This window comes from Arvicanthis niloticus, chromosome 9, assembly GCF_011762505.2.
Source record: "Arvicanthis niloticus isolate mArvNil1 chromosome 9, mArvNil1.pat.X, whole genome shotgun sequence".
Taxonomy (NCBI): Eukaryota; Metazoa; Chordata; class Mammalia; order Rodentia; family Muridae; genus Arvicanthis; species Arvicanthis niloticus.
In genome coordinates, this window is record NC_047666.1 from 43,725,332 (window position 1) to 43,749,558 (window position 24,227).

The 24,227-nt window shown below is 34.2% G+C and overlaps 1 protein-coding gene across 2 annotated transcripts in view; it reads left to right on the top strand.

Annotated features, from left to right (window-relative positions):
• Positions 1-24,227, top strand: part of Cntn6 (contactin 6) — a 334,089-nt gene that overhangs the window by 151,629 nt on the left and 158,233 nt on the right. For both annotated transcript variants that reach the window (XM_034511787.2, XM_076940196.1), the window contains exon 4: positions 1,835-2,010. In XM_034511787.2, the coding sequence (XP_034367678.1) occupies positions 1,835-2,010 (176 nt within the window). The remainder of the gene's footprint in view (positions 1-1,834; positions 2,011-24,227) is intronic.

Genomic DNA, 24,227 nt, shown 5'->3' on the forward strand with positions numbered 1-24,227 from the left:
AGCCTGATATAGTTGTCTCCTGAGGGGTTCTGCCAGAGCCTGACAAATACAGATGCAGATGCTTGCAGCCAACTATTGGATTAAAAACGGGGTCTCCAATGGAGGAGTTAGAGAAAAGACTGAAAGAGCTGAGGTGGTTTGGAACTTAATAGGAAGAACAACAATATCAACCAACCAGAACCCCCAGTGCTCTTAGGGACTAAACCACCAACCAAGGAGTGCACATAAAAGGACCCATGTTTTCAGGCTCATATGTAGTAGAGAATGGCCTTGTTGGGCATCTGTGGGAGAGGTCCTTGGTGCTGTGAAGGCTTGATGCCGCAGTGTAAGGGAAGGTCAGGGTAGGGAGGCAGGAGTCAGTGGGTGGGGGACATCACCATAGAAGCAGGAGGAGGGAGAATGCTAAAGGGGTTTTCTGAGATCAGGGGGAACTGGGGAAGAAGATAACATTTGAAATGTTAAATAAAGAAAATATCCAGGAAAAGAATATTCTCAAGCTGTATTTGTTTCGCTAGTGTATAACTTAAGGCTGGCTTTCTTAACTGCCATTGAAATCGTTTCAAGGTGATTAATTTAACAAGTGGCAGACTCACAAAGACAATCACATTTTGAAACTGTCGGGTTCTTATTGTTTTTTTCTTGAATGGGTTTTTTCAGACCTTTGCTTGGTGCTGGGTGCAATGTAGCTTTCTCAGGTTTCTCTCTCTAAATAATTTCTGACATTCTGTTTTGTAGTTTCAGTAGTGGGGATCCGGGTATGGTATACATTATTTGAAAGTCTCCAAGAAATAGATGTCAGAATTATTGACTGATGTCGAATTTTTATTTCTCGTTAAGAGTTCTACTGCCTTTCTGGTTTCATGTGAGTGAATGCTTGTAACTTTTAATGGGTAGAGACCTTCCAAACAATCTACCAGTTTGTATAGCTGACCTCATAACAGTTGTATATGCCAGGCCTGATATCATAGGCCTGTAATCTCAGCTTGTGTGAGAGCAATATAATAGGATTGCAAGCTCAATGTCAGTCAGGTCTTTCGAATGTGTTTGGAGTAAGATCGGAAACTTAGTAAGAACATGTCTCAAAATTGACAGGAACCTGAAATAACTGTCTCCTGAGAAGGTCTACCAGAGCTGCACCACTACAGGTGTGGATGTACGCAGTCAAACATTATACTTAGTGTGGGGACCCCAAAGGGGAAGCTAGGGCAAAGACTGTAGGAGCTGAAGGGCTTTGCATTTTCATATGAAGTACAACTATATCAACCAACCAGCAACCCCTCCAAAAATCTCGAGGGACTAAACCATCAATCAAATAGGTGGTACCCATAGCACCAGGTGGTTATATAGCAGAGGATTGTCTTATCTGGCATCACTGGAAGAGGAACCCCTTCATCCTGTGGAGGCTTGATGACCCATAATAGGGGATTGCTAGGCTGCTGAGGCAGGTAAGGAAGGGGGAATAGGGGATTTGTGGAGGGGAAACTGGGTAGTGGGTAACACTTGAAATGTAAATAAATAAAATAACCAATATAAATAAATAAATAAATAAATAAATAAATAAATAAATAAAGCAAGCCTATGGATGTAATCCAGTGGTATAGCACATAGGTAGAGTGTGTGGTCTTAGGTTCGAACCCCAGTACTACAAACAACAGCATATTTTTGTCCTGAATGAAACTACTACTGAGATCATCCCACAGGTAATCATGTGTTTTGGTTTTGACTGTTTGTTTATTTTACTCTTACAGGAATTCAAACATTATTATATTTATGATAAATAACATTCAGTTCTTTTTATTACATATGTAACTTTATTTCTTTTTTATTCTTGAAGGTGGAAACAGAATGATACAGATATTGACTTCAGCATGACTTATCACTATAGGTTGGATGGAGGCAGTTTGGCCATCAGCAGTCCCAGAACAGATCAAGATATTGGCATATATCAGTGTCTGGCCACTAATCCTGTGGGCACCATTCTGAGTAGAAAAGCGAAACTGCACTTTGCATGTAAGTTTGTGGAAAATCCATACTCAATAGGTCCTGGAAAACAGTCTGCTGATGTATCTATGTTGGGCCAAAAGTACAATATTCTCAGTAACATCCACATTGAAATCAAGTGGAATTTTATGTGTATAAAATTTCTGATTGTGCGTTTCATAAATCTATCTTCCTGAGGATAATAGAAATATTTTTGTTTAGGAGAGGATTTTTCTAATTATATATTGTGAAGTATTCTTGGAAGCATCTCTAAAAGTACCACATATCAATATTCAGATGCATGCATATGATATCTCTACCCTTTCTTTCTTTCTTTCTTTCTTTCTTTCTTTCTTTCTTTCTTTCTTTCTTTCTTTCTTTCTTTCTTTCTTTCTAACAAGGTATTAGTGTGAAGAGCATAGAAAAGAACCCCAGGGCAGTGGTGTCATGTGAGGCAGGTTGATGTTGCTCTAAGAACAGCGATCACACACCCCCTCAGTGAGATGGAGGTGGAAATAAAGTAGTTGCCACAGGCAGGCTTTATATTAACTGTAACAATGTCCAGCTGCATCACATAAATGTCATCCAAGTAATTACCTTTGTGACATTTGGGGACATTAGCAGATGAACAATAGATGCTGCTTCTTATATCCTTTATATATAGTGTTTCTAGGGACTAAAATGCTTCCTATTGGATTCAGTGAAAGCCTTGTTTGAGAGTAATTATGGCTCACAATGTGGACAAAGTAGAAGGTTTGCATTTCCCTCTTGGATAACTCCCTGCACTTAGATAAGTCAGGGAACTAGAATGTTAGATGCTTGCTTCTGGGAGCTCATAGAAGTGTCGGTGAGGTCTATAACTTTCATAAAACAAATTGAAAGATTTTGTTAAGAAATATGTGTCTCCTCCCATCCTGGGTAATAGAACTTTAGTCACCTGCAGATATATGAATTAATAATTGGGTCTATTTCTCATTGTAGTTCTTATGGTTCCAAGCTTATTCTGTGCCAGAGATCCTAGGGTCTACACAGGTTGTAGAGAATTCAATGTTTTTGAGATAGCCCTGCTCTTGGATGCATATAAATCATGGTTGCAGTTGATTTCTACATTGAAGGATCACTTGAAAATATAGCAGTGAGAAAAGTATAGGCACATATCCTATAGGAATGTGCAGTGAAACAGTCCCTCTCTCTCCTCTTTGGAAGGTAGATTTCCCTAGAACATTGGAATCAGATTATACACTGACAAATTCTAAAGGGAATTCTATACAGCATATAATATGTATTTGTAATGCTCTTGAGTTTCTATTGCATTTTCTATCGATCATTTGGCCTTTGCATAATGGCATAGACTTACAATGCCACTGCTTGGGTGCTGAGACTATCTTCAACTAAATAAACTAAATAAATCCTAAGTGTCTACATCAACATGTGCTTTATATAGCCACATATTTCTTCTTCTTAATTGCTTGCACTTTATAAAATGCTTTAAATTATCTCTATGGTTTTAATTTTTTTTATTTTTTTAATTTGCCTAAAAGAAATACTTGCATCTAAAACTTTTTCAAACTAAAATATAATTTACTGTTACCAAAAAGAAAAATACAAGTTAAATTAAAACGGAGTTTTTTTTTTTTTTTTTACTTGCACATGTGTGAGGTTATAGCTCTTCATTTTTTATTTCCCTTCTGTGGTCTAGAATTTTATGGCTCCTGTGCTTGTCACACAATCTTGAGGATTTGAGTTCAAACTCCTGCATCCCTCCCTCGAAACTAAGGGTCATGACAACCCTATAATCTCTGCACTGGGGATGGAAATAAGACAATTTGTGAGGCTTATTAACCAGCTCATCTAGTTCATTTGGTCAGCTCTATATTCAGTAATAATACGAAAAATAATTTGGAAAGTAATTGAAGAAGAAACCTGAAGTTACCCTTCCAGCCCTCACAAACATGTTTGTGCTCCTTAACACCACATGAACAAAAATATTTTCACACAATCCATGCATAAACTAGGTCTGCCTATACCAGTTCCTCATGTTTGTTCTGAAACGCAAACTACCTTAGGCACTAAAATTGACATTTTGAAAAGCAAGAAAGAGTCCAAACATTCGGGCTCCCTGTACAGCACATATACTGATGCTGTGTCTGCAAAGCTTCATATTGTATTCAGGGAAAGATCCGCCAGAGTATTATTACACAGAAGTAGTCTAGATGTATGCCATCCAAATGGAAAGATCCTGAACTCCATGACCTTTTCCTTCTCTCTGGAATACTTCACTATCTCCTTTTAAAATTAACAATGGATGTTTGACTGAAAAAGTCTTTGACAGAATAACAATGTGAGTCAAATGCTGGGGTCTCAGATACAGTCATGCCCAAACTTAACTTGTATGTCTATCAAATATCCGGCAGAACGTAATTAGAGCAGTTCTTATGATAACTCTCTGTTGAGAAATTTATTGATTGAAACTCACACCAACATTCACTATATAAGTCAATGGCAGGGGTTAATTGGAATAAGAATGGAAGGGCCTTCATTCATATAGATGCTTGAGAAATGGTATCTCTAATTCTGTTTCATTCATTTTCTAACTCAGCCAACATATTTCATATACATTTATATATTTTTAATTACTATTGTTTTTACAAATTTATGTATTGTTTTCATGGATAGAAATATCTTGTTTATATCCAAAGTTTTCTCCTTATTTTGTCAAGGTTTATTTTGTGTTATTTGCATGTGTCAATTAAATAACATAATAGCTTTTAATTTGAGATTCATACATATGTATAAAATACATTTTGATCATATTTACTTCTTATTTCTTTATTTTTGTCCTCCCATACCCCTGGTGATCCCTTTTCAGTCTCAACTAGTCCCCTGTCTGCTTTAAAATCTTTGTTTATAGCATAATAGATTTCATTATGGTTGCTTACACAAGCACAAAGGAGGAGTTATTTATTGTTGCATAGGCAACTTACTAGGATTTATGTAACTGAATCATTCATTTCCACATACCAATTGCCTATAAATCTTCAGTAAATGGCGGTTTAATGATAAAATTTTGATGTGTCCAATAGTGGCCACATCTTGCATAGAAAATTATGACTCATAAGTGTTCAAGAGTTCTGAAGACAGAAGTCCAAAAGTTCTTCAGTCAGAAGACAGCATTGTATAATTCTCCACCTCTTCTGCTGGCTCTTACATTGTACTGCTCCTCTTTTCTATGATGTTCCCTGAGCCTTTCAGGAGGTGTGACACAGGGGGTTCATATATGGCTGAGAATTCAACAGTCACTTAATTCTCAACACTTTTATCATTTATGAGTCTTTACGCTTATCCCTGTCCACTGCAAACAGAACGTCCAAGAAACATGGCAGAAATACGAATCTATGTATATAAAGATGACTAATTTAAGAAAACTTTGACAGATACATCAAGTCTATTTAACAAAGCAACGGCAGGACCTTCCTCACAAAGGCCTATGATCTCTTCAGCCACAGTGGCTTTTGACTCAGTTTACAGTACCTATGTAAAAAGTCTTCATTTCTATTAATGAGTGATGATCACCCAAACAGGCCCAGCATTATTGGTGCAGTAAACACAGATTGCCTAACCATTCAGTAGCATTGAGCATAGGGTCCACTTTGTGGGGTCATGTATTAGGGTATTAATATCTAGTCCTTGCTTTCACTACTCCTTATTTATAATATGTGTATTGAGTTGGCCAATAATAATAAACTCTGATATTACTGTCAACTCTATTTTATAGACTAGACACTTAAAGGCCTAATCAGATTGTACCTTTTCTCAGGATATATTGTTGGCAAACACGTTTTAATTACATTTACTGAGAAAAACCAGAGCATTTATAAAATGAATGCTCATGATGTTTAATAATAAAGACCCTTTTACAACACTGCCTAGATAAGTCATGGGAACTGTTCTTTTTCTTCATGTCAGTTCGAAATGATGCAATTTATTCTCTAAATGAACACTGTAGGCAGTATATTTTACAATAACCTTGGCATTGGTGGTGTGATGCTCAGCCTATATGTCAATTTATGAAAATACATCTATCCCCAGCTGTGCAGCTTCACTGTCTGTGCTTTCAGTTCTACAGATCTCTCCAGAAAGCGAGGTGAAACCTAGTTGTCAGCAGATACACTTGCCCTTGCTCTGTTCTTTCCATTTCTGCCTTCTTCTGTAAACTTCCCCTCAATTCATCTCTTAAAAATTGAATTGACTCTCCTTTTACAAGAATTATTTTTTGAGAATGTCATTATTTTCCAACATTATTTTAGTTATCACAGATAAACCTAACAGCCAAGCTACTAAGAAGCTAACTCCTAACCATGTGCCTTTTCACTTCTCTTTATTTTATACATTTATGTATGTATGTATGTATGTATATATGTATGTATATATATTTTGAGAACGTCATACTGGAAACTCAATTAATCTTATTCAAACAAATCTCCTTCCCAGGCTCAGATACTTTTATGGAACCCTAAGAAAGAAACCATTCACTGTAAAATCTTTAGACTTTTAATCTTACATGTCAAAATTTGTCCAGAAGTCCTATTTATACAAATTTCTCTAAGTTAAAATAACATTATACATAAAAAATAAGTTTGAAAGTGGGTGAATTCAATTGTCTTTTTGGAGTTTCTTGTAGCATTGCTTTGGTCTTCAAAAACAATAAAGACTTATGAATACCTTTTGTAGATCTAAGTTTTCTACGTGAGCTTTTTCTGGTATATATGAGGTAACTGATTACTTTTGTTTCTGTCTTTTATCTTGGTATTGGAATTCTGATGGTATACCCTAACTTTTTATTAGGTATAGTCTATAATTCCACACCTTATGACTTACCATGGATCCTTCCTGATAATGTGGCCAATGTTTTAAAAAAAATTACTTGTTATGAACTAGGTCAAATGTGGCTTAGCCTTTAACAGGTCACTCATGTCTCTATTTTTAAGGCATGTTTTAAATTATCTGATCACAAAAGTTCCTGGCAAATGATAGAAATCTGGTATATAATGTAGTTAGGTATATTCTGATTTAACCTCATGACAAACCACCCAAAATTAACTGAAAAGAAAATTTCACATCTTATCACCTCTTGTCATTCATTCCAAAATTTTTGAGTGATAAATGCAGCTTGGGTTTTTAATTCACTTGTAGATGCTTTGAAATTTCTTTTATTTCTCAAGGACTTTGGTAGGAAAGGCAGCATGTGAGTTTGCTTCTTTTATGTGTATGTTTCTGATTTCCTCTGTAGTATCTCTGTGAGGCATTATAATCTAACTCTGCTCCTTAAAATCTTGTTGCTGAGAAATTGAGATAGGTGTTTGGGAAGAAACCTATAATTTTGCTAAGCTGTTTGGGAGGCTTTTAGTATGTAGAACTCTGATCACAAAAACAGACACTTAACATGAAAGTCATGAATAAAACTTTTGATTATGTATATTTTATATTGAATCATGGATGATATTTCAAATATATGTATTGGTGCAGAATTGAGACAGCTTTACAAGTCTTCTAATTGACTGTAAATTTAAATTTAAACATACTTAAGCATGGTGCTAGGTCCCAAAGATAAATGGTAGAATTAATTCAGGAAGATGCCTTCTATTTTAACAGAGCAAACAAATGATCCTTTAAATAGAGGTCTAAACAAAATAATACAAAAGAAAATATATTGCCTATACATAGTAAATACTTTTGAAACTTTTTAATGTAAACCATCTTGTCCCTAATAATAAAGCTTCTGATAGATTCAAAAGTCTCATTTTACTTGGGTAGACAAAATATGATTTTCCTGAAATCACAAAAATAATAAATGTCATGATTAATGTTCAAACTCCTAAGTGAAACATAATATCCCCTCCTCCTCCTGTCTGCATTTTCTTGAAATTTTTATAACATGAAATAAGATGTGGACTTGCAGAAACCACAGAGTACCCTGAGTAGGAGTGAAGGAAGTTTGAGGAACAAATAAAGAATAGTATCTTATCCAAAGGAGGTGTACTTTAATTTGAGCATTGAGATAGAAGTTTTTGTTTCAACACAGAAACTAAAGAAAGTGTGAACAGGACCAGTTACTGTAGAAGGGGCATGGAGGGACAGAAATGGATGATTATGGTAAAGGGACAGAAGGCTGGCATTAGAAAATGACTACTCTTCTGGGCTGAGGCTAAAAAACAATTTGGTTCGTCTTCATGAAATGGGTAATTTAATTAGAGTGAGATTCTAAAGAAACTTGGAAAAATCAAAGTAGAATGCAGTGGTCCATAGGCATCAAGACAAACCACCTCCTTTGAAAGGTCAGTATGCATTCAATATGACATTGCGCACAGTGTTAATTCATGTGCAAAATGTGGGTGGTGACATTGCCCATTTCACATAAGGTTGATAGAGGACTGGATAATTAATACATTCAGAGCAGAGGGCAAGGACAATAGATAGATTGTTGTGACAGGAATATAAGTAGGTAAGCAGAAACCTAGACCTGTACTGTTAACAGGATAAGATTTGTATTTTATTATTCATTCTAACATCAAGTATTTGATTGATGTCCAGAACTTTGAAGTTACTTATAAAAGGCAATTTGAAATTCACCACATGATTTCTTTGGATATGTTAGCTTTATGTATTAAAATGATTAATACAAAAGTTATGCATACTTATAGGTGTTCCAAGCTTTAGTTCATTTAATGTACAAGGGGAGGTTATACAATTCTGCATCATATTGTAGGGCTGATTTTCAATGCTTCAAGGTTCACATGTAATAACAGTTCATTTTAAGGCACCATAAACATGGAGGCATTTACAACCAGCATCATTTTTCCAGAGGAATGCAAAAGGGTTATATTCACCATGCCATTCATCACTATTTTGAATCTGTAAACCATTCTCAACTATATTTTACAGTTAAAGAAATTTAAGGTGATACAATGATGTTCCTTGCCCAAGGACACCAAAACTATGCTGGTTCTGAATTTCTACTGTGTATATCTTCAGATTTTTTTAAAATAATTTATGTTTATTTTGAAAGTAGGAGTTTCATAAATCAAATAAACACTAAGCTGAAAAAGTAGCTTAGTAGGTAAAGCCTTTCCTTTTTAAGCATGAGAAGTAGAGTTCTAACATAAGGATCATAGAGGGAAAAAATATCAGCGTGTTATGACATATTCTAACAATAAAGATGCAGAGACAGAATGATCGCTGTGCTTTTCTGGACAGCTAGCCAAGTGTGCTTAGTGAGTTCTTGGTAATATCTCTGTCTCATATAAAGGTATAGAGTTCCTGAGGAATGGCCACTCGAATTACCCTGACTTCCATATCAACCGACACACACCCACATAAGCATTCATCTGTATATACACACATTAAACAAAATAAAAAATATATACCATAATAGTGGAAGTTTTAACATAAAGGTCTTTTACTACTTACCTAAGAATTCCAATGCTTGAAAATATTATATCTCATTATTTCTTAAACTAAAGGACTCTCAGATTGATAAATAAAAATGAAAGGCATTTTGGAACCTGAGCATTCCTGAATGTCATTGAAATGAGCCCAAATTACACATGATCTTGATGGTGATAGAGTGCATTTAGATCTGCAAAACAAATTAAGTCCCGGGAAGGGAACTTTTTAAACATAACACTTAAAAATGCATTTGGAAATCTCAAAGACTCTGGTAATTGTAAAGGGTGCATTAAGTGGGTAATGCATACCTAATTATCAATGAAAATGCCAAATGCCTTTTAGCATCATTTGTGCAGAAGGAGAGAATGACATAGACATGTACTGAAAAAATTATTTCTCTCTTAAGTTTTTAAGTGAAGGAAAGTTGTCCAATTAGCTTTGATTTGCATTATCAGGTTGTTGTGGCACTATAATGTTACAACAGATCTAGTGTTCTAACTATTTTAATGCTACAATAACATTGCCACCAGTTGGTGTATAAAGGAGAAATCTTTGATTTTAAAAATAATTTGTATCTTAAACAAATGGGCCGTGAGAGCTGCACAGTTAAATTATAGCTAGCTCCTATCATATTTATCTTAAAAATCAACAGGAATGTAGATTATCCCATGTGTTAGCCTCATTTTCCCCCCACGTCAGCACTGCTGGAAATCTATTTATGTATCTTATCAAAAATGATACTTCTCTACTTTTTTGAAATTCAGCCTTTCCCAATGCCTTCCTCTACTTATGTTCAGCAGGGCTTAATCTTTTTGCTTCATTTGAATAACATTGCACATTTAAACTGTGTGGGCTAAGAGTCTTGGTAGGAGAGAAAAATATTACAAAGTAAGAGATTCATCCCGTCAAAACTGAGACTTTCCTATTTGTAAAGCTGCAGAAGACACAAAAAGCCAAAACAGGCTTGTTGATAATTCATTGGAAAAATGGCATTGGTTGAGTTATGTACACAGCACTGGAAAATGTTGCTCTGTGGACTGATGCAATGGTTTATATTAATGAAGTTCTCATTTGCATGAAATTATTGGGTGAATTCTTTCCTGGCATTTGCTTTGAATAAATATATATTCTATATTCTCTAAATTAAAATATATTGATTAAAAAACTATACACAATAGATTTTTTAAAGTCTCATAGAAATGTTTGTTATGTTTAAAATAATTAATTTATATGTTAATATCTTAAGAAGTAGATGTGTATAGAAAATACAAAAAAACACAAGTAGATAGCTCATCACACAAAATGATGCCATACTAAAAGAAATTTAGAGTTACAATGTTACTAACACCTTGCACAACTTTCCCTGTACTCTTTTCCTTCTAATTTTTTCTCCTTTTTTAATTCTGAGAGATGATCCAACTCTTATTGTCAATAAGAATTTGTCAACCATAATTTTTAAAAGTCCCTTTCTGTAAATATATGATGGCATGCATATATACATATGATGTGTTCGATGTGTGTATGTGTGTGTGTTTATGTATGTGTGTGTTCCTAAGTGTGGAGGTCAGACAATGAAGACAACCTTGGTACCAATTCTCATCTCCCATCTCTCTTTGCTTGAGACAAAGCTTCTTCATTATTTGATGCCAGTAAGCTTCCAGGGACTAGCCTGTTTGATCGCCCATCTATAACAGGAGTACTGGGTTAATAAATAGGCTTTATGTGCTCTCTGATGATTCAAACTCAAGTCCTCATATTTGGTGGCAAGTGTGTCGCCCATTAAGTTAAATTCCTAACCATTTTTTTGCCTCTATATAAGAGTAAATATTATATGTTAAAGATTGGCCCTTTAGATGGCCATATTTGTAAGTTGAGTTGCTTTGAAGGGCAAAGATATATTATTCATGTATCAACAATATTACTTGTATTACTTAGTTTTCTCTTTCCTGTAGCCAAATATCTAACAAAAGCAACTTGAGGGAGTAAGGGGTTATTTTGGCTCACAGTTAGAGAATACAGTCCATCATGGTGAGGAATGTAAGGTGGTAGTTGAAACCTGAAGCCGATGATCACATTACACACACAGTTGGGGATTATAGATAGGTACATGCTGATGTTCAACTTGGTTTCTCTCCTTTTTACTTAGTCTAGAACCCATCCTCTGAAATGGTGCTATACATATTTATGTAGGTGTCTCTACCTTAACTAAGCCAATCTAAAGAATTCCTCACAGACCTGTCCCGAAGTGTGTCTCCTGAATGATCAGATCTAAATCTTGTCAAAGTGACAGTTAATACTAACTCTGACACCTATGTATCTTTTCATATATTCCTTCATACATTCCTGTATGTATACATAAAACAAAATCTCAAAACATGAGCCTGTACATAGTCAGTTTTAAGCATAAGAATTACAGAGCCAGTTTGTAATGTCTATAATCCTACTGCTCTGAATACAGAAGCAAGGTTACATGCTTAAGTAGTGTGTTTGTATTGTGTGTGTATAAATAAATATATATATATATATTTAACATATAAAATATGTAAATAATCATATAAATGATTATATAAAATATATGTGAAATATATATTATTCCGTATTATATTACACATATAAATTAATTTTATATATATACACATATGAAATATATCTGTACACACACACACACACACACACACACTTATATGTATAAAGTTCCTGGGTCAAAGCAAATAAGCTAAAGGCAATACTAAACTGTTATACTTTACAATTATATTAATTTATAGTCTTATTGAAAATGTTTTGCTCTGAATCCTTACTTGTTAACTTATTTTTTCTTTCTTTACTATTGTATTGAGTTGGGTTTTTTTAAAATAGGAATTGATTCTAGGTAAGACCATTTTTCTATTGTTATAGATGGAAAAAATCTCCTACTGTGTAGCTCATCTTTTTATTCTATTAATTATGTCTGTGATAAACATAACCTCCTAAAATCAATATAGCCCAATTTATTTCTTTTCTTACATAGGTTGATAAATTTCTCTAAAAATTCTTTCCTGCCTTCATTAAATCAGTTTCTATAATAAATATTCTTGTACTTAATATTTAAAATGGCAGTACACATGAAATTAATTCATATACATGCCATAATATCAAATATTATGCATAATATATATTTTAAATATATATTTTATATAATCATCTATCATATATGTAATTATTTATATATACAATCATATATATATATAATCATTCCTCGGTATCCATGGGGGCTTGATTATAGGACCCAAAATATATTTCAATTTGTTTATATTAAAGAAAGTTTTGTTTGGATAATAATGTAATGTTATTTATAACTTTCATGAATCCTTTCATATAATGTGAATAATTATTAAATTTGTTTGAGTAACTAATATAATATGTATGCTACATAAGTACTTTTTTTCTGAGAATTTTTTTTAGAGAATAATAAAAATAGTCTATTCAAGTTTAGTTCAAAAAAGATTTACTCTAATGATTTGGATTCATAGTTAACTAAACCCAGAAAGGCATAATCCACAGGTACAGAAAAGCAGTAGTTCATATTGTATCTTTAAAAACTGAACTAAAGTAGCATTTATGTTTTAAAAGTAATCTTTTCATTGCAGCCCCACAGAGCCACCATTTCTTAAAAAATCAATTGTTTATTCTTGCCAAAGTCTGCCTTTGAGTTTCCTACATTATACCTTTGTTATTTTTACCCATGTTCACACAAATGCCCCATATGGGAGCTGATTGCCAAGGCAATGTGCTTGTTGGTATGATATTAACTACTCAGCTGTGCCTCCAGACTTTGTAGCCCTTAGGTTTGTCATTATTCTTATTTTTTGTTTCTTTTGTTTAGTTTTAATAATAGTTATGTAGTTCAGGTTGGCCTTGAATTTGTTGTATAGCCTGGGCTTTTAATATTCTGCTCTTTGCTTCCTGATTGCCTAGATTATAGGCGTATATCACGAAGGCAAGGTGCAAAAGACACGTTTGATATTCTATCGATCATGTTAATTTTAGATTAAGCCTTATTATCTGAAAGCCATTACAACAGATGATATGAGAAATGAAAAAGCATGCCTAAATTTATCAGATAAATTCAATAGGACCAAAAGCAGAAGAGAATACATGAAGAATAAAACAAAGCTCCATACTTTTATAATTCATATCTAGTAACAAAGGTAAGATGTGTGTGTGTGTGTGTGTGTGTGTGTGTGTATTTGACACAGAGTCTGACTATGCAGTCCCTGCTGTTCTGGAACTCACTAAGTAGTCTAAGTAGGCTAAAATACACAGAGGTCTATTGCTCCCTGATTGCTAGAATTAAGGAGTATGGTATCACACCCAGATGAAGTTAATGTTTCCAGTGTCCAGTCTGGACAATTTTGGACATAATTTTCATTGCTTTCTATGGACATAATAAGTTTGACTAAAAACCTGAGGAAGGCATTTCCTATAAGTCTTCATTCAAAGTATAGTGTATTCACATTCATAGGTTGTAAAGATGACTTTGTGGCTATAGCCCTTACCACATGAGCAAGAGGACTGGAATCCAGAGCTGCAGTGAGTGTCGGGTAGATGTGACAGCTTACCTCTAAATTTCAGACTGGCAGGGCCCAAATATGGCATCACAGGTGATGCTGATTAGGGAAACTAAGACAAGGCTAGTATATTCTGTCTTTGATTAATAGACCCTTCCTTAAAAAAAAAAAGAAAAGAAAACCAAAAAGTGATAGGTTCTTCATTCATCTATATTCCCACATACATATGAGAAATTCATCTGTCCTTCTCAATGATGGATATTTATTGAGTTAGTTTTATATATACATGTATAAATGCCATACACAGAGAAACACCTAAAAGGAAACTACCTCATTAACACTTATTAGACATTAAGTAACCCTTTCATGTAACACTTGCTTAGAGCTTGCCAGCTATGGTCACGATTTTTCGTGTAGTGACTTTCCACTTTGGAATTATCTTGACCTTAGGCTGGAGCATTTACAGTGTCATTGAAGGTCCTCTGAAATCCTCCTAATAGAACTGAGTTGCTAAAGTCATCCTTTCAAGGGAATCTAACGTTTGCCTTGTTCTTGTATTATATAAGTAGAAAATCTCAAACAGTAATAAATTCCAGACTTTCTGCTTATATTTTCTAGAAAACCAGGATGGAATATTCACCTTGATCACTTCTTATGTACTTTTTGTGAGCTAAGTCTCTTTCCTGTGTCCTAGATGGATTCTTTAGGAAAAGAGAAATTCTATATCCCAAATTAATATAATAATTATATACCCTTCTATCAGTTTTGTAGCAGTAAGATGTTGTCAATGTAGAAAGATCAAATAAATCAAAGTTTTTAAGTTCTGTGAAGCTGAATACAACTTTTAGGGTATTTTTATTCTATTTTTAAAATGACTCATCATTAAAATATCAAGTTTCCAATTGTCTTTTTTAATTAAAAAGATAATATTGGGTCTGGAGTGGTGGCTCAGTAGTAAAGAACAGTCACTGATCTTACAAACAGCCCAGATTCTGTTTCCTTTACCCACAAGGTGGCTCACAGAGACTATCTGTAACTACTGTCCCAGGGGACCTGATGCCATCTCTAGCCTCTGTAGACACCAAACATTCACCCAGAGCACCTATGTACATGAAGGCAAAACACTCATATTACAAAAACTAAAACTACAATAAATCAATATATATTTTTTTCAAACATAATTTTATTTAATTCTCAAGATTGTCAATACAATTAAAGTTCTTGTTATAGCTCTAGTTTTGTTGATGGCAAAAACTATTTTTAGGGAAGTAAAGTCATCTGTCCCACAACAATAGACTAGAAATAAACTTTAATTTGGTTCTTGGCATTCCATGTTTTAACTATACTTTCATAATCATCTCTAATTAATGTATTTAAAATAATAAGGCATATGATGATTCTCGGCAACTCATGACAAACACCTGGTTTTTGAATCACCTGATCTACAACAGGACATAATGTTAAACATCCACAGTTCAGTGGGGGCATTGATGTTGACAACAGTAATTCAAGACTGTGAGTGGTAGATTATCATTAAGAGATGCTATAGGCCTGTACCTAGAGAAGCCAATTACTAGAATCATCAAAGGGTCAATAAGAGATGCTGCTGAAAAGCCTGCTGTACCCAAATGGAAAAGCAAATTGAAACCTGTATTTCTAGATTTCATAATGACCCTTCAACACACTCATCTGCCCATTTCAAAAATGTATACGTACTGAGGTACAGCTTTCTTTGTAACACAAACACAGGCAGGGAGAGCATTGTTCATTCTTTGTATTTTTGTATCTGGTCATATATAAAGTCAATCTCACCTAAAGAAATAAGCAAATCCATTTAATGCTATGAAAATAAAGATCAACAGAGGACTGGGCTTAAACACTTGCCAAAGAAATAGGTTTCTAAAGTGTAATCTATTCTCAAAAATAACTGCCTTCCTATGAAATGTTTCTAGTCAGAACAGAAAACACAAATGAGAGGGAGCCTAGATCTATAGGTCTGATTTAACAAGACAACTACTGGGTATTTTGTTTCTTCATGAGAATAGTCCAGATCTATTTTCACATACATATTAATGAGTTGTTTTATATAAATCACTTATATTTGTTTATAAATGAAGATTATATAACCTGCCCTTAATTCGTTCAGAAATCCCAAACAAACAAGCTACTAGAGTTCTTAATGAAGGAGCAAAAAACCTTATAATTATTTCATCAAGTTTAAGTAAAAGTTATTGTTTTTTATTAAATACAAAAATTGTGTTTGAGGTGAATACCCATTTCCTGTTCTCTCTGAGCATTTTGGAAGGTTCTCTGCTTCTGTAGAGCTCTCAGTATCCATTTCCAAGGTTACTCATTTCATTTGACAAGAAACAAAAAAGTATCTAGATCACAACATGAAATGTATCATAGGTTTTTGGTAAGCTTAGCTGGCTGTGAACTGTGACTATTGTATTAGTGTAAGTATTACTATTTATAAAAGTTAATAGGTATGCAGTCAGCCAGAGGACAGACACAGCAATCCCCCAAGCTTGCTGAAATTCTCACAGCAGAAGAATTTCAGACTTGAAGCCTGAAGTTGATCAGTAACAGAAGTCAGACTCTGAACCTAACTTCAGCCTTCCAAAGCGTTTCCAGCTGCAGATGCCCTAAGAAGCTATCTCACTCCAGTCCGTAAGTCTAGCTGTGTCCTGTCTATTCTACATCACAGGAAAAAGTGCCAGAGCAGGTGATGTTCTGAATAAAACCATCACTCCTCAGCTCCACATTTTTATAGTAAGACTAAATGATAAGGATTGCCCAAGAACACAGATCTTAAATTTCTACCTGGACCTCATTGTTTTCAGGACATTGGCACCATTGATTCTATGAGTCCTTTGCTCCTATATATGTAAGGCATTATCATAAGACCAGAGTCCCAAGACAGCACTTATTTCTCAATCCTAATTTACCAGAACATTGCACTCTGTATCAGAACTCAATTTCAAATGTCCTAAAAGATAAAATGTATTTCCAGGCTTCCCTAACCAAAAGCCAGTCTTTAACAAAGACTTGTACATTCGTTCCTACAGTGCCAGGGATTTGACCAGCCACTTACCGAATTCACAAACTATATGTGTTTCAGTTGAATAAAACTAGAGTTAACTTTCTCCAATATCATCCCAGTGAAACTGTAAACACAGGGAATTTTGAAACCTATCTTCTCTCCTTTACAAACTAATCTACCTTCACCATTAGATTTTTTTTTTCCTCTGCAACAAAATCTTTAAGATTCTAGCCTATTCTTTGTATTTTATAACTTAGATCAACTTTTATTTTGTATGACCCAGCCTGTTTTGTTTGACTGGTATGTATGTATGTATGTATGTATGTATGTATGTATGTATGTATGTGTATGTGTATAATTCTTTTAACATCAAATTTCAATAGTTAGTTGGTAGTTACTATAGTTTTATATTCATATAAACAATGTATGATCCTCAGATCAAATTGTTCTTACACTGCTAGTGATTTTCAAATATAACAGAATTGTTATAGCCAAAAGTTACTCCTCCATGCTATAAGGAACAAAACTAGTTCCTTTTCTTTAGCAGTGGTATAAGGCCCTCCTCCCCCTTTCTCTTTAATTTTTGGACATTCGGACCAAAGTTATGGTCCCCCCTGTTCCTGCTTTTTTCTTTTCCCAGGCCTTCCCCCAACTTTCCTCTGTCTGTCCCCAGTCCACTCCTCCCCCTTTATTCATCATAAAAGAGCAAGCCTCCCATAGATATCACCCAAACATGGCATACCAAGTTGGAATAAGACTACATACCTGTCATCCTATTAAGGCTGGCCAAGGCAACCCAGAATGAGTAAAAGGGTCCCAAACGCAGGCAAAAGAAACAGAGACACCTCCTAATCCCACTGTTACACGTTCCACAAGAAGTCAAAGCTATACCACTGTAACATATGCTGATGGCCTCAGTCAGTTCCATGCAGGCTTCATGATTGTAGGTTAGGTATCTTTGGGCCCCTATGTATCTAGATGAATTGATTTTGTGTGCTTTCTTGTGGTGTCCTTGACCTTTCTTGCTCCTACAACCCAACACACACTGTCTTCAGCAGGATTCCCACACTTATACCTAATGTTTAGCTATGGATTTCTGCATATGTTTGCTTGATGAAGCCTTTGTGATGACAACTGAGCTATGAGTATAGCACAATATCATTAGGAATTATTCCATTGAGATTGTATAGTTTGTTGTTGTTTGTTTCTGTTTGCTTGGTTGTCCAATCTCAAGATTTCTGTGCCATCTTTACCCCAGCCACATCATGTAGGAAGGACAAATTTTAGGTCAAAGCTTTTGTGGCTAAGTTGGGGTCCCAATTTCTCCATGGAATACTTGCTTGGTTACAAGAGATTGTCTGTTCATGTTCTGTATGCCCCATTATCAGGTTTCTCGCTCATTGCTGAGATTCTTTTTGTAAGTATATTTTTAATTTTATATTATTTTAGCTTAAAATTTTTACATGACTATGTCTGAGTAAATATATTTTTAGGTAAATATATTTTGTGTATTCATGGTTTATACTTAACCAAGTTTTTACATTACTTAATAACTTTTGTTTCATTGTTTTGTTTTGTTTTGACACAATGTCTCACAACCTATCCTTGGCTGGTCTGAAATTGTCTATGTAGATCAGACTATCTTTGTTCTTGCAGATATTCTTGCCTCTGTTTCTCAAGTGCTGGCATTAAATGAGGTTCCATTATACCTGCCTTCTAAATTTTTTGTTATTGATAAAAATTTCTGTATAGTATTATATTTGGTAAATATCATGGGTTTCCTTGTACCTCCAGTTATGGATGGGAAAATTTCAGAAACATTATATTACAGTGACATTTTCATTTATCCATTCATACATTTTATTTTTTATATTTGGGTATTGTCAAATGTCAGACATTATTGTCCCAGAGGTATAAGGCTTTGTAAAGAATGAACATTCTCTATGTTACTTAGCCATGGCACAATGAAGGATACATCTCATATATAGAGACAGTATGAAAAGTTTAATAAATAACTCCAAGAGACTCTGAAAAATTGGGAAGGTGTTTTTGTGAGAACTCAGAAACTAAAGTTCAAGATGAATAAGATTTTCAGTAGATATACATTGAGGGCTACTAAATATCAGTTATCTAATTTATGTGTTGAATTATCTGGGCACATAGTGTTACACTGTGCACATTTTGAAGATGATCACTAATGCAGCTTTAGTTTTACTCTCAAATCTCAGGGGATATGTATTTAGGTTTTGTATAAACTTACATAGAACATTTTTTTAAATCTGGTTCTCATATGTGTCATGACCAAAACTAAGCCAAGAGAAATGACTCATTTCCCCTTTACAAGTTCTAATGTTCCAGCTGAGTAGCCTAAACATTTTCCACAGTAGCAGAATGTGTTTTCAACGGTGAGAGTGCAGCGGACTAACAGGCTATTCTAAGGAAGTATGCTCTAAAAGTTCAGATGTCACCACTGCTGTCATGTGTTAGAAACACCAGATTACGTTTCAGTGGTGAAGTAGGCTGTATCTCAAATGGAGAATATTATAAAGCCACACTGTACAGGTAACTATAGTACCTAAATTCAGACGTAAGATGTGACATAAGTGCTAGTTTGCACTAAGTCTTCCATGAGAGATGAGAGGAACAGGTTTTGAGAAACACTCCATAAGTATAGAAACACTCCATAAAGCATATTTAAAAGATGGAGGTTCAATAGAAAGTGAAATATTTAAAACTCTAGGAAGGATAAAAAAAGAGAAAAGTCTTAGAGGAAGCTAGGGAGGTAGCAGGGAACAAGTATAGTGACATTTTTGATCTTGTCCAGTATTTGTATCATGTTCTAAGAAAAGACTACGTTAAGGAAGGGTCTGTGTGAAGCTGTTTTATATTTTTATGTTAGTTACTTTTTCTGTGGCTTTGGAAGGAACTTTAAGTGTAGCCAAGGCTTGATTTGGGATTAACTGTATAGCTTTGAGTACCTTCAGATACAATGTTCTTGTCTTAATCTCCCAAATGCCAACATCACATGAATTTTCCATCACACATCTTTTATGTAATTCAATCTATTTTATGGGTTAGTAGATCATATCATCTAAATTTCTTAATTAAATGATTTGCTATATTATTATTATCATTATTAATTATTATATGTAGTTTTGATTTTAAATGAAGTTTTTGTGCTAATTATGATAAAGTATAAAATGTGGATGTGAAATAGTTTGTAGGCTTTTCAGCCATTCACATATTACATAATACAGACATGCGAGGGACAGCTTGGAGACTGAGGGAACTAAAGATAATACTGGAAATCTTAGATGTCAGACCTACATCAAACTTTTCCAAAAAGTGTAGCATTTTTATGGCAATAACAATACCTAATATCTTCCAACAAATATATAGTTAAAGTTGATATTTTAATTTGATGAAGATTTGAAGAACTATTTGGAAAAAATAAATAAGAACCCATTTTTAGGAATGCTGCAGGGCAGATAGAAGCATCTATACTGTGCAAGGAATATCTGAGCTAAATGTTTAAAATAAAGAGTGTTCTACGCTAGTTAAGTTATTTCAAGCCATATGAGATATATTAAGTCATTAAGTGTAAATATTTTAGTCATGAAGAGAGGAATGTCCTGAAACAAATATAAAATAATCTTAGATCTTAGACATCAATGGATGCAGAGAGATTTGTTCCTGCTTTTAAACAGCTATTAGTATTTTCTCATGTAGTTTGATAATTTCATTAATTAACGGCTGCTGAGATGAATTTTGTAAGATGTCATCGGAGAGTTGAATAACAATTATCTATTCTTTTAAAGTATAGCCTTGTTTTAAATACCTGATAGCTACATTTTATCCAGGAAAATATGTTACACATTTTAAATAGCAGTAAATTAGTATCCTTTGAAATCTAGTTACATAAAGGTTGCTTGGAAGCTCACTGCCAGGACATGCTCTTACTATCTCTTGATATAATACATTATTTGGTATTTATTTTTAGCAATCTAATGAGTGATAAAATATTGCTTTTTGCCTTTGGATTTCTTAGTTTATTAATAAAACTGGACTTTACTCATATGTTCACTGGCAATTGTCTATTCATGACCTTTGCTGAGTTTTCTGTTGAAGACTTCAGAGTAATTCCTAAAAGTACATTACAATGAGCACATATATTTTTCCATCATATGTCCTATGAAATGTGACCACCTTTATTTCAACTTGCTCCTAGTATTTTTATCATATAGAAATTTTATTATGCAAACCCAGCACTTGTTAAATTCAATTTATTTCTTATTTCCTTAGAAATTTTAATTTGTGTTGCGCATAAGAACATTTTCCTGAAGTCTGGGTTACAGGGCTATTTCGTACAATTCTCATCTAATTTCATTTCTTACATGTATGCCTTGGATCCCGTGGGAACTTATTTTGATTCCAAGCCTGAGGTAAATGCCTAACTTTGCTTTCTCAGGCACCCTACATGAGGTTGTCTCATTTGAATTTAGTAAGTAGGCCAGTTTTAACACATCCCAGTTTCCAATTAAATGCTACCAGTCCTTTGCTGTGGTTACACCACCATGCTACACACTAGTAGCCCTGAGTAGAGGCTCTGATTCCCCTGAAGAATTTGTCCTCTGTGCTGGTCCTCCTGGCAGAACGAGACACTAGTTGGTTACAGTGAATTATTAATTGCAGATTTGCACAATAGGATGATAGTTCTACTGTAGAGAAAGCTGATTATCAACTAGAGGCAAACTTTTAAAATGGCAATCCTGCCTAGACGCGGTGGCTATGGTTTTTGTTTTTTTCTTCCAGTGAGTAAGTCAAACACAAAGCATTGAAAGGCATCATGGAGACATCACATCTGAACTTGAGAAGGGGACTGAGGAGCTGCTGCTGAGTCCATTCGATCAATTTCATTTTAATCTGATTTATTTTGGCTATATGTCTATCCCCCTCTGCACTTCCTGTGTCAGCTTTATCACAAATCACTCCCCAGAAAGCTGTATTGGAAAAGCAATAAGTAAGATTGAGATATTGTTAACAACAAAGACTGTTCTGCTTTCAGAGCTGCTAGATTCTGGCTGATAAAATTTAATACTTGGAAAGGAGGGGAAAACATTATTCCTACTGTTTCTTTGCATTGTGGGAGATGTTCCTTGTGTTTTCTCTACTTTCATTGTAACTACATGACTGAGATTCCAATAAATAACAGACCATAGTATCCACATGTCCAGATAAATTTTGGTATTGTTGCTACTTAATTGAGTAGAGAAAAAAAAAAAAAAGAAAATGAGAGAAAACTCTCTAAGAAGTATTCAAAGCTTAGCAATAAAATAAGATTTTGTCATTGATCAGAAAATCTAATAAAATCACCCAGCTTGTGTCTCCTGAACTGTCCTAAATCATGTAAATTTTGCTTCAAAAGAACCATGAAGCTTGAATGTGCTGTGGCCAAGCTATGATTATGTATACTGTATTAGATTATATAATATGTGAATGAAAAAATAGTCATAAATACTTTTAATAAAAAGATGTGGAGTAAACCAGCTTGGGTTTTCAAATAAAGCAATGGTCATTTTTGTACAGAGATCAGAATTGGTGAAAACCAACTTTTTCCATTGTCTTTCACAACTGCCATCTTCATAATTGTAGTTCCAGGTCCTCCTGGTGTCCTTATATTAAGGTTGTTTCTCCTCTACTAAGCAGCCACCTTTTATCTGCTGGAAATGTCATTCTTTCTACAGAAATGTTTGGTTTTATGGTAATCACCTGGGATTTAATCAATATATCAATGAGGCACTGTCTAGATCAAGGTGGTCAATGGATTTATGAATGGGGGTGGTTGTGTTAATTAAGTTAATAGATATTGGAAGACCCAGCCCACTGTGCACAACACCATTCTTTGGATTTGAATCCTGGTCATTGTAAGTATGGAGATGGGGCTGAGCCTAAGTGAGCATACAGACACCTGTTTTGCTGTACTCTTGACTATGGATATGATGTTAATACATGTTCCCAGTTCCAACTCAATTTCTTGGACATGTAGGCTGAAAACCAAAGCAAATCAAACCAACTTTCTTCCCTGCATTCTTTTTTGTATGAGAATTTCATTACAGCAACAGAAATGAAACTAGGATCCTTGAGTTGTTAGTCTGCAGAGCCAAAAGGGTAGACTCCAGGGGTAGCAAATATACCTTTCCATAGATACATTGCTGTAAAGTAAAGTCAATCCACAGTTATATTAAACAAAGAGTTGTGGTTATGTTCCAATAATCCTTGTTTACAAAAAGGTTGCTAAGATACTAGATTTGCCTCATGGGTTGTAGAATAGTCCTACAGTATTTTTCACAAATGTTTATCCAGTGATGACAGCTATTCCCTACTGAGTGTCTACTAAAAATTACATGAGTCTCATTTCTTAGAACATTTAGTAAAACCAAAAGTAAGTTCCATTATGAGGCTGCCATACTCACTAGAAATAGGCAAAGATCAAGAAACTTATTAGAGAATAATAGAAGGACAGCCTTACAACAGAAGCAGCACTTATAAACACTCCACTACAATTCTTTTCAAGGTACTTAATAGGGAAGAGATGCTATAAAACATTTTGTGAAATTTACCATATATAAATGTAATTTTCATTTTTATATTTAAAAATGAAGTACAACATACATTTCTACTATTATTGACTACTAGATTGGTATTATTTAAACATATTTGTTTTAATTTTTTATGATTAAAAAATTAGAAGTCTATTGTCAAGTGTGAGAGACAATTAATGATGAATAAATTCAGCAAGAAATGGTTCAAAGAGGTGATAATCTATAGTCAAATTGTGACAAAATCTCAAATCTTGGCTCTAATTACAGGGTGTGGAAATTTGACCATTTATATTCTGAATCATTTTTATATTTATGCAAATAGAGGAAATATATATACATATATATGTATATATATACATATATGTATATGGATTTTGAAATATTTATATAGCTAGAGAGATAGCCCCGTGGTTAAGAACACTTTCTCTTCTTGCAAAAGACCTGAGTTCAATTCTTAGCATCCTCAAGGTTACAAGAGGCACCTCATAAATTTGTCTGATTTCTATGCTCTTCTTACATTCATGTGTGCACACTAACACTCATATATGTATTATATATATATATATATATATATATATATATATATATATCAAGACTTACTGATATACC